The sequence below is a fragment of the Capra hircus genome, chromosome 21 (genome assembly GCF_001704415.2).
Source record: "Capra hircus breed San Clemente chromosome 21, ASM170441v1, whole genome shotgun sequence".
Classification (NCBI taxonomy): Eukaryota; Metazoa; Chordata; class Mammalia; order Artiodactyla; family Bovidae; genus Capra; species Capra hircus.
The window spans coordinates 14,205,104-14,217,399 of record NC_030828.1 but is presented as its reverse complement, the minus strand read 5'-3'; the positions used below and the strand labels follow the sequence as shown (position 1 = coordinate 14,217,399).

Genomic DNA, 12,296 nt, shown 5'->3' with positions numbered 1-12,296 from the left:
GGGGATCTTCCCACCCAGGGATCGAACCCGGGTCTCTTATGTCTGCTGCACCACTAGCGCCATCTGGCAAGCCCATAAAGCAACTCGGCTTCAATTTTTACAAATTTGAAAAAGAAAAGATGTGTCTCAGGCTGGTGTCAAGCATTCACTGTCTCAGCAAGAGCCCCCCAGAACCGGGCTGAAGCTCTGCTCATGAGGCCGGCCAGTCCTGAGGGCAGCCCGCTCCAAGGCTGAGTGGTTTCTTCTCAGCCTGTTATTTCTCTCCCTGCCACCGTCCACTGGATAATTGAAACAGAGGGGGAAAAAAATCAATACTTCCCAGAATAGTCAGCCGTGATTTTCCTGGTTCTTCAGATCCCTGCCTTCTGCAGACCCACCCCACCCGCCCCTTCCAAAGCAGCCGATGTGCGCTGATGCTGTCACAGGTGGGTACTAGCCCTGTCTCAGGAACTGTGAGCACACCCTGGCTTTCTGCCTGCAGACACAAGCCCGCAGGGAGAGAGTTGCCTCACTTTCACACAAACACCCGCCTCCCCCAGTTCCGCCCCTCTCCCAGGAGTCTTTTCTCCCATATAGCAGTCACTAACTTCCGATCTAAAATATGACTGTCCACATGCTTCGGATTTCCTTCTCCCAAACAGCTGCCAGGCTTTCTCTCCCCCTGCTGGCTCACATCTGGCAGCTTTTCGGGGCCCAGAGGCAAAGGAGGGAAATACTGTATTTCCCCTTTCCCGTCTTTTGTCTCCATTCAGTGCTTGGCAGCAGGTGAAGGAAAACAGTCAGGGATTGGTGCCAACAGTCTTGCTCAGCTCCAAGGTGGTATGACTTCCTTTTCTCTTCTCCTGTTTGCATAAACATGCTTTCAACATCACCCTGTTTTTCTACACTGTACTCCTTTAAAAAAAAAAGAAAACCTGTACCTTTTGTTGGATTTGAAGACCAAGCATTTTCACACCCCGATAGCAATGGAGACTGACATCGGTATGTGAGACTCCTGCTTGTTAATAGCCATCAGAAGACATGTAATTGTGCACTGCTGTTGTTTAGCCCCTAGGTTCTGTCCAACTCCTTGTGACCCCGCAGACTGTAGCCCACCAGGCTCCTCCGGCCATGAGATTTCCAGGCAAGAATACTGGAGAGGGTTGTCATTTCCTTCACCAGGGGATCTTCCCCACCCAAGGATCAAACCCACGTCTCTTGCTTTGGCAGATGGATTATTTACCACTGAGCCACCAGGGAAGCCCAAATTGTGCATTAATACCATGCAAAATTTCTCCATATAGGAATTTATTTTAAAAATGCTGTGTATATCCAGTGACTGAGCTACTAGGAAGCTCTCCTCAGAAGTGTTGATATTAATAAAAAGATTAAAAAATACCTCAGTATACAAGACTTAAGAAACTAGCTAAAAATTTATGTAATCCCTAAAATAGAATATTACATACCATTAATATAGTGTGTGGTAATTCTGAGAGATCTTTACAATGCGTTGTTAAATGAAAAAAAATCTGTACCTTAAAATTCCCATTGACATTAATATATCCCTGCAAGTTCAAGATTAAGCGCTCCAATAGGTAAGAGCCTACTATGTGTCAGGAGATGCTGGTTCATTGCCTCTCAGCCTGGTAACCACTGTCCTTGGCTATCTGTTGTCTTTATTCTGCAAATGATGAAACTGAGAGTCAGGGAGGGTGAGTCACTTTCCCAGCATCACAAGCTTGTGAGTAACAAGAGTGGGATTTAATATCACATGCTAGTAAGTAGAAATAGTGAGATTCAGCCCCAGGCCCACTAGAGTGTACGCTCTCTCCTCTCCAGCATGTACCTGCACAAAAGCATCTGGTCCATTCAAGTGCCCTGGCTATTGCTGCTTGGTTGATGTCAAGGCCTCCAGGTTAGAGACCACCAGTGTTTTCCAAAGGCCAAGTTGCCACCCATCAGAAGAGCTGGTCGTCTTACCCGCTGCCCAGAGCAGAGGGATTATCCATTAAGAACCCTCTAGAGAGCTCAAAACAAAGGCCCGCCAGTCGAGAGGGAGAGAGCAGAGCCCTCGGCATCTGGATGCCTATGTTCTGGTCTTCAACTCTGTGGATGTAGGCAAGGCACTCAGCCTTTCCTGTTCCTTTTTTTTTATATAATTGTATTTATTCAGTGTTGGCTGTGCTGGGTCTTCGTTGCTGCACAGGCTTTTTCTCTAGTTGCCGCTAGTGGGGGCTACTCTCCATTTGCGGTGCATGGACTTCTCATTGCAGTGGCTTCTCTTGATGCGAAACATGGGCTCTAGGGCACGCGGGCTTCCGTAGTCGTGGTTCCCAGTCTCCAGAGCACAAGCTCAGTGGTTCTGGCACACAGGCTTCGTTGCTTCGTGGCACGTGGGAGCTTGCCAGACCAGGGATCCAATTTGTCTCCTGCACTGGCGGGCAGATTCTTTACCTTGGAGCCATCAAGGAAGCCCACACCCAGCCTTTCTAAGCCTTGATTTCTCCATCTGTATGAAGCAGGGGCAATAAGAAAGAAAAGGCTCAACCTCGTAGGGTTGTGGGGAGGGTTGATTGGAACAGTTAAGAGTCCACTCCACATAGTTCGCGGTGCAGAGTGAGCCCTCGGCAGATGACGGCTGTCGTTTCCATCACTGATAACTGAAGAGTCTTCAGGAAGAGCACTTTAGACATGGGGGAGTGCTCATCTGGTGACTGCAGTCATTTCTCTTCCCAAGCCCTTCCATCCATCTGCCCAGGCCTGCAGCCTCGTTAGTTCTTAGCTCATTTGCTGTGTCCCAGATCGCTGAGATGAATTTCCTTCTGTGTTCCAGGGGCATGGGATCATCATCAAAGAGATATCTCTAAGTAGCTCACATGGGAGTGCCCTGCTCTGCAAGGGAGATGTGGGAAAAGGGAAAGACATCTACCAAGGGGGCAACAGAAATGTACATCTTCTTGACTCCAGCTGGAAAGTCAAACAGGTCATAGTACTAGACGGCCACAACACTCACATAGAGCCTCATAGACTCACATGGTAGCACAGACACTGGCTACCAAGCTTTCAGTAGAGGACTGGCCCCCAGACCACAGGCCATCACGGAAGTTTGAATTAACTCATCCTCATCAGCTTCCCTGGTGGCTCAGCCGGTTAAGAATCCGCCTGCAATGCAGGAGATCTGGGTTCGATCCCTGGGTTGGGAAGATCCCCTGGAGAAGAGCATGGCTACCCACTCCAGTATTCTTGCCAGAAGAATTAGTCTATGGGGTCGCTAAGAGTCAGACATGGCTGAGCAACTAACACACACACACACATGCACGCACGCACGCACACAGCTTAGGAAAAGAACCCTCACCATGAATACTAAGCTCACATCAATTAAGTGCTTAAGCACGTGCCAGACACTGTTCTGAGCACTTTGTGTCTGGTGTGGCTCATTTGATCTTCCGAACTCGATCAGGGTAAGTACCGTCATAATAATCAGCATTCTACAGATCGGTCGGCTGAGGCGTGGAGAGTTCAGATCGCTAGCCTGAGGTTGCACTGCAAAAAGTGGCCAGGGTTTCTTTTCAGGTATCCTGGCTCTTGGTTTCTATTCTGCACTGCCTTGTATGATCTGTGAACCAATTTAAGGCTGGGAGAGTGGGGTGTGGAAGGGGATCTCAGGGTAGCAGCTTTGTGGGGTGAGGGGGTGAGTGTGAACATCCATAGTAAAAACACACCCTTGAATGATTAATGTTTCTGTCCCCCTGTACTTTTGTTAGCAGACCTTGGCAGCTCTGCCAAGTCAGTCAATGCCAGCCTAAATTCAGGGGGTATCTGGCTTCTCACTGTTTTTGTTTAGACAGTTACAAACACGAAGTAGACAAGAAAATTAAGGAGGGAATGCGATCAGCCTTCAGCTTGGGGAAAACCAGAGCACAGCTAGGAGGCCGCAGGCTGCTTTGCCCACTGTCCACTCTTCCCCACCCCAGGCCATTTCCTGAGCCCCCGGCCTGTCTGTAGAGCTGATTGCAAGCCTCAGCCAAGTGCCCGGCCCTGCCGGGTGCTCTCCTGTTAACCACACTGCTTCTGGTTGTTGCAGGTAACCTGGACATCACCCCAGACGACCCCCGCTGGATCGGAGCCTGGTGGGGTGGCTTTCTGCTCTGCGGTGCCTTACTCTTCTTCTCTTCCGTCTTGATGTTCGGGTTTCCACAGTCTCTGCCCCCGCACTCAGACCCCGCCCTGGAGAGCGAGCAGGCCATGCTCCCCGAAAGAGAATACGAGAGACCCAAACCCAGCAATGGGGTCCTGAGACACCCCCTGGAGCCAGACAGCAGCGCCTCCTGCTTCCAGCAGCTGAGAGGTAAGGACACCTCCTTCTCAAGGGACGCTCAGGACCGGATGCTGGGGGACTTGAAATAGAATCCCGTTGGTTTTACATGATCTGCCTTCCCTGGTCCTGTGCTTAACTGACCCCTGAGAAGTAAATGCACTTTATAAAGCAAAAACAAAGGGACTACCATTTATTGAAGGGGGAGCAGACGAGATCCTCCCAGCTGAGAGCCCAGTGGCTAACATTGCACCTGGTGTAGGAAAAATATAAGTGTCTGCAGAAGGAAGAAAGTGGGGAGGGAAGAGGGAGCCGGGGTGTTTCACACCCCCGCCCCCCACCCCGAGCCCCGCTTTGAACTCTTCCAGGCCACTTGCAAGCACATGAAAGCAGGAAAAGGCTTTGAAGCTGGTTCTCTTTGCCTGATGCAGGCGCTCTTGAAAAGCCACATCCAGAGTGCATTTCCTTAGATTCTCTCTGGCCCTCCAGCCCCTCCATTAGAGATGAGAGCCATGTTCCTCTGGAAGGAAATATTAACTCAAGTCTTGATAACGAAGTCCCACTTCAGAGCGTGGCAAAACGTTCACCGTCGTTTTTAGAGGGAAAAGAAGTGCATCTTTTTTTCACAAAGGAGACACAAACAGTGATGCAGAATGAAAATGAGGAGTACCCCCCCGACACCCCCTGGTGCTTTCTATATTTGGCTCAGCCTCTTAGAGGTGAGGGTGATGACGGGGAGCCTCAAAGCTGCCCCCTCCCTACTTGAGAGAGATGTGCAATGCTCCCTAATTCAAGTATGCCTTCTTGCTGGGTGTCCTGAAGGACGTGCTAGATTTGGGAAGCGGGCAGGAGCAAGGCTGGGGCGTTCCTTCTCGGTGAGGCTGGGGTGGGAAAGAAGTGGACGGTGACTTCTTTGCAGGAACCAGGCACGTGGCCTGGCCCGCCATCTGCAGTTGCCGCCTTGGGCTCGCAGTGCTTGCTTTAGAGGTCTGATGAGCGACTCTACTGAGCTCTAATGAGGGGCACTGTCTCTGGAGATGCTTGAAAACGGCGGCAAGAACCTCAGGTGACCTTGAACTCAGATCCCCATCCCACCCTTCACCAGCCCTGTGGTTATTACCTGGTCCACGCTTCATCTCCACGAGTGTGGAGTTGTAACACGGTTCCTGGGTGACAGCCTGGTCTTGAGAATTCAGGCACTGCCTGTGGAGACTGTGAATGGTAGCCAGCACTACCTGTGGAGACTGGTAGCCAGGGAGGGATTCAAGGAACTGTGCTAATTCCCAGAAGATGCTAATTTAAGAACCCAATGTCCTTTTGACTCCGTGTTCTGTGATGGCTTCTACCAAAGCCGTAGCATGGAATTGTCTGTGGACGATCTTAAGATACATCTCTCTAAGTATCAGAGCACACTGTTAGATGAGAAAGTGAGCGTTCATTGCTCAGTCGTGTCTGACACTTTGCGACCCCATGGACTGTAGCCCGCCACGCTCCTCTGTCCATGGAATTCTCTAGGCATGAATACTGGAATGGGCTGCCATTTCCTTCTCCAGGGGATCTTCCTGACCCAGGGATAGAACCTGAATCTCTCGCATTACAGGCAAATTCTTTACGTCTGAGCCATCAACTGTAAGTTTATTTTTTTTTCCACTTTTTATTTATTTATTTTTTATTTATTTTTTTATTTTTAATTTTTTTTATTTTTTAAATTTTAAAATCTTTCATTCTTACATGCGTTCCCAAACATGAACCCCCCTCCCACCTCCCTCCCCACAACATTATGAGAAAGCCACCTGCTTTGTATTTTCTGAGGTTGCCTTGGCTTAGAGTCTTAGGGGTCTGTGCTTTATAAAATAAGACTCCCCAAACAGGTCCCCTTCAGGAGCCCCTAGGTGGCTGGAGGATGATACTTGCTGCCCCTCTGATAGCGCAGCTGGCCACAGCGTCCCAGGGACCAGATTCACGGCAACAGCTGGGGCTGGCGTGAGAGAGGGCCTTGCAGACACTTGGACCTATGTGGTGGCAGCCTGTCCAGGTATTAGGTTGGCAGTACAGTTCCTTTGGGTTTTCCTGTAACATCTTAACGGCAAAACCTGAACAAACCTTTTGGCCAACCCAATATTTCCTCACCCCAGGATGGCTTGTTTTCCTGAGGCTCTCATGATAAAAGACAGATACCTGTAATCTCTTGCCTTTCATCTCTGGGGATACACAGATTTTTTTAAAAAGATACAATTGTGCCATCAAAGAACTCACTATCCAGTGTAGGGACAGGCCAGCAAGCCAGCAAGGCAGCCTAAGGTAGTGACAACAACAGCGCCAGGCAGCCCTGCATTATGGAAATACGACAGACAAGCAAGCAAGGCAGGGCTTGGGTCGTCCCAGACAGAGCTGAGCCACGTCTGGAGGATGTCACAGCTTCAGAACACTCAGGCTCTGATTCAGTCTCTGGTTAGCCCATTTGTTAGTTCAGTCACCATTTTCTGAGACTCTGCCAAGCTCCAGGGACACAGCAGTGGGTGAAGAATCTGCCTGCAATGCTGGAGACCCAGGTTCAATCCCTAGATTGGGAAGATCCCCTGGAGAAGGAAATGGCAACCCACTCCAGTCTTCTTGCCTGGAGAATCCCATGGACAGAGGAGCCTGGGGGACTTCAGTCCACAGGGTCATAAGAGTCGGACACGACTTAGCAACTAAGTCACCAGCAGCAGGGACACAGCAGTGGGCAAGGAAGCGTACATGCTGGAGCTTATATGGCAGCAGGGGAGGCCTGCAGTCGGCAAAGCTGAAGCAGTGGCAGGGTGAGTGCAGGATGTGTGTGGCTGGCCTGGCAAGTACACAGATGGGCAGACAGGGCGGAGGCTCCCAGACCAGAGCCTCCACGGTTACAGCCCGTGTATATGTGGGCTCCCCTCCGATAATTATTGGTTTTTAATTTAGAATTAGTGACTCCCAGTGGCATCAGATACAGTAACGGACCTAAAGGATGTCCCAGCAGGAGAGGAAGGCAGTGCATCTAGAAGAATCCCCAGGAGCCGGAGTCCAGTGGAGTGAGCTGTTATGGGAATCCACAAATTTTACACTTGCCAGCTCATGAAGACGGGGCCATGGTGGTTTAGAGCCTTCATTTTTTCCACCTGAGATGAAGTGTTTCCACCACATGGACATTTCCAGCAAAAGCACCACATGATGCTGCCAGGCACTCCCAAACTCTTCAATTTGATTTGCAGCCTGGAAAGCCCGACTGGTCTGCATATAGCATGCAGCACGCTTCTGAGTACAGATAAGCTGAGCATTGTCGCACATGTTGGAGAAGATGTCCTTTTCATTACAGGGGACTGGAATGCAAAAGTAAGAAGTCAAGAAACACCTGGAGTAACAGACAAATTTGGCCTTGGAATACGGAATGAAGCAGGGCAAACATGAATAGAGTTTTGCCAAGAAAATGCACTGGTCATAGCAAACACCCTCTTCCAACAACACAAGAGAAGACTCTACACATGGACATCACCAGATGGTCAATGCCGAAATCAGATTGATTATATTCTTTGCAGCCAAAGATGGAGAAGCTCTATACAGTCAACAAAAACAAGACCAGGAGCTGACTGTGGCTCAGATCATGACCTCCTTATTGCCAAATTCAGACTTAAATTGAAAAAATAAGGGAAAACCACTAGACCATTCAGGTATGACCTAAATCAAATCCCTTATGATTATACAGTGGAAGTAAGAAATAGATTTAAGGGCCTAGAGCTGATAGAGTGCCTGATGAACTATGGAATGAGGTTCATGACATTGTACAGGCAACAGGGATCAAGACCATCCCCATGGAAAAGAAATGTAAAAAAGCAAAATGGCTGTCTGAGGAGGCCTTACAAATAGCTGTGAAAAGAGAAGTGAAAAGCAAAGGAGAAAAGGAAAGATATAAGCATCTGAATGCAGTGTTCCAAAGAATAGCAAGAAGAGATAAGAAAGCCTTCCTCAGCAATCAATGCAAAGAAATAGAGGAAAAGAACAGAATGGGAACGACTAGAGATCTCTTCAAGAAAATTAGAGACACCAAGGGAACATTTCATGCAAAGATGCGCTTGATAAAGGACAGAAATGGTATGGGCCTAACAGAAGCAGAAGATGTTAAGAAGAAGTGGCAAGAATACACAGAAGAACTATACAAAAAAGATCTTCATGACCAAGATAACCACGATGGTGTGATCACTCACCTAGAGCCAGACATCCTGGAATGTGAAGTCAAGTGTGCCTTAGAAAGCATCACTACAAACAAAGCTAGTGGAGGTGATGGAATTCCAGTTGAGCTGTTTCAAACCCTGAAAGATGATGCTGTGAAAGTGCTGCACTCAATATGCCAGCAAATTTGGAAAACTCAGCAGTGGCCACAGGACTGGAAAAGGTCAGTTTTCATGCCAGTCTTAAATGCAGTGCCGAAGAATGCTCAAACTACCGCACAATTGCACTCATCTCACATGCTAGTAAAGTCATGCTCAAAATTCTCCAAGCCAGGCTTCAGCAATATGTGAACTGTGAACTTCCAGATGTTCAAGCTGGATTTAGAAAAGGCAGAGGAACCAGAGATCAAATTGCCAACATCTGCTGGATCATGGAAAAAGCAAGAGAGTTCCAGAAAAACATTTATTTCTGCTTTATTGACTATGCCAAAGCCTTGACTGTGTGGATCACAATAAACTGTGGAAAATTCTGAAAGAGATGGGAATACCAGACCACCTGACCTGCCTCTTGAGAAACCTGTATGCAGGTCAGGAAGCAACAGTTAGAACTGGACATGGAACAACAGACTGGTTTCAAATAGGAAAAGGAATATGTCAAGGCTGTATATTGTCACCCTGCTTATTTAACTTCTATGCAGAGTACAGCATGAGAAACGCTGGACTGGAAGCAGCACAAGCTGGAATCAAGATTGCTGGGAGAAATATCAATAACCTCAGATATGCAGATGACACCACCCTTATGGCAGAGACGAACTAAAAAGCCTCTTGATGCAAGTGAAAGAGGAGAGTGAACAAGTTGGCTTAAAGCTCAACATTCAGAAAACGAAGATCGTGGCCTCTGGTCCCATCACTTCATGGGAAATAGTTGGGGAAACAGTGGAAACAGTGTCAGACTTTATTTTGGCGGGGGGGGCTCCAAAATCACTGCAGATGGTGACTGCAGCCATGAAATTAAAAGACGCTTACTCCTTGGAAGAAAAGTTATGACCAACCTAGACAGCATATTCCAAAGCGGAGACATTACTTTGGCGACTAAGGTCCGTCTAGTCAAGGCTATGGTTTTTCCTGTGGTCATGTATGGATGTGAGAGCTGGACTGTGAAGAAGGCTGAGCGCCAAAGAATTGGTGCTTTTGAACTGTGGTGTTGGAGAAGACTCTTGAGAGTCCCTTGGACTGCAAGGAGATCCAACCAGTCCATTCTGAAGGAGATCAACCCTGGGATTTCTTTGGAGGAATGATGCTGAAGCTGAAACTCTAGTACTTTGGCCACCTCATGCGAAGAGTTGACTCATTGGAAAAGACTCTGATGCTGGGAGGGATTGGGGGCAGGAGAAGAAGGGGATGACAGAGGATGAGATGGCTGGATGGCATCACTGACTTGATGGACGTGAGTCTGAGTGAACTCCAGGAGTTGGTGATGGACAGGGAGGCCCAGCGTGCTGCGATTCACGGGGTCGCAAAGAGTCGGACACGACTGAGTAACTGAACTGAACTGACATGGATCTATAGGCTGTGGTTTCTCATTCATTTCATTTGAGCTTGCTGTTGTTCAGTCACTAAGCTGTGTCTAGCTTTCTGTGACCCCATGGACTGCAGCACTCCAGGCTTCCCTGTCCTTCACTATCTTCCAGAGTTTATTCAAACTCATATGCTTTGAGTGGATGATGCCATCCAACCCTCTCATCCTCTGTCATTCCCTTCTTCTCCTGCCCTCAATCTTTCCCAGCATCAGGGTTTTTTCCAATGAGTCAGCACTTCACATCAGGTGGCCAAGGTATCGGAGCTTCAGCATCAGTCCTTCCAATGAATATTCAGAACTGATTTCTTTAGGATTGACTGGTTTGATCTCCTTGCTCTCCAAGGGACTCTCAAGAGTCTTCTCCAGCACCACAGTTCAACAGCATCAGTTCCTCGGCGCTCAGCCTTCTTTATGGTCTAGCTCTCACATCCGTACGTGACTACTACTAAAGGGTTTCTAGTCCAGCCATCAACCTGTGTCTCCTGCCAAGCTCTCTATTTAGCAAAGGTTCCTGAGAAGAGCTGGCATAAGAATAGCTACACCATCGCCCTCCCCACTGGGACTGAAACACAGCCTCTTCTGCTCTGGGAGGGCCATATGGCTCCTCACCTGGGTCTAAACCCAGCTCAGCCACTTCCTAATCATGCACCCTTAGCCATGCCATTCAACTCCCCTTGGTTTTACCATGTGGTGTCTGGTGTAACTTTACAGAAGCTGCATAAGGTCAATATTAGGACTTAGCTCTGTTTATAGGTTAACAGCAGTGGTCCCGAACCTTTTTGGAACTAGGTACAGGTTTCATCGAAGACACCAGTTTTCCAGTGACTCAAGCACATTGCATTTATCGTGCACTGCACTTCTATTATTGTTACATCAACTCCACCTCAGGTCATCAGGCGTTAGATCCCGGAGGCCGGGGACCCTGGTAGGACACAGAGCTCCTGTTGGGTGACAGAGGACTTCAAACCTGTGATCCCTTTCCAGTGCTCTCTCCCCTCAAAGCAGGCTTTGAAGGTCTGTTTCTACAAAGCTGGCCACCGGTTGGGTTTTGCTATGAGAAGGTGAGAGATGGAAAGCTCAGAATCTTCTCCAGAACTGTGTAGAAAAGCAGTCACTTCTTCCACAGCCCAGAAGTCCCTGTCTGGTGGTGACTGTCCCATAATCAGTTCACAAAGCAGGCAGCTGGTGAACAAATGCTTGGGCTCGTAAAACTCTAGCATGTCCCCCAAGTGGGAGCCTATACATCCAAGACACGTTTTTGCCTCTCAGCTGTGCTATCAAATAACTTTTCCTTCCTGGCTCTAAGGCGCCTCATCTCTCATCTTGTTCTTCAGCACATTTTGCTGGGTCACCTTTCAGGAGCCCCCACATGCCTCCCCTTGTGCTGTGTCCACTCCTCCCCCTGTCCAGGCTTCCCTGTCCTTCAGCATCTCCTGGAGCTTGCTCAAACTCATGTCCATCGAGTCGGTGTTGCCATCCAACCATCTCATCCTCTGTTATCCCCTTCTCCTCCCGCCCTCAGTCTTTCCCAGCAACAGGGTCTTTTCCAGTGAGTCAGCTCTTCCCATCAAGTGGCCAAAGGACTGGAGCTTCAGCTTCAGCATCAGTCCTTCCAATGAATGTTCAAGGCTGATTTCCTTTAGGATGGACTGGTTGGATCTCCTTGCAGTCCAAGGGACTCTCAAGAGTCTCCTCCAACACCACAGTTCAAAAGCATCAATTCTTTGCCACTCAGCCTTCTTTGTGGTCCAACTCTCACATCCATTCATGACTACTGAAAAAAACATATCTTTGACTATACACACCTTTGTCAGCAAAGTGATGTTTCTGCTTTTTAATATGCTATCTCAGTTTGTCATAGCTTTTCTTCCAAGGAACAAGCTTAATTTCGTGGCTGCAGTCATCGTCCAGTGATTTTGGAGACCCAAAAAATAGTCTGTCACTATTTTCATTAATTTCCCATCTATTTGCCATGAAGTGATGGGACTTAATGCCATAACCTTAGTTTTTTGAATATTGAGTTTTAAGCCAACTTTATCACTCTCCTCTTTTTACTTTCATCAAGAGGCTTCTTAGTTCCTCCTCACTTTCTGCCATAAGAGTGGTGTCATCTGCATATCTGAGGTTATTGATATTTCTCCCAGCAATCTTGATTCCAGCTTGAGCTTCATTCAGTCCAGTGTTTCTCATGATGTACTCTGCATAGAAGTTAAATAAGCAGGGTGACAATATGCAGCCT

The 12,296-nt window shown here is 48.2% G+C and overlaps 1 protein-coding gene across 2 annotated transcripts in view; it reads left to right on the top strand.

The window, feature by feature from the left end:
- Positions 1 to 12,296, top strand: part of SLCO3A1 (solute carrier organic anion transporter family member 3A1) — a 374,705-nt gene that overhangs the window by 294,906 nt on the left and 67,503 nt on the right. For both annotated transcript variants that reach the window (XM_018066139.1, XM_018066138.1), the window contains exon 4: positions 4,064 to 4,327. In XM_018066139.1, coding sequence (XP_017921628.1) covers positions 4,064 to 4,327 — 264 coding nt within the window. The remainder of the gene's footprint in view (positions 1 to 4,063; positions 4,328 to 12,296) is intronic.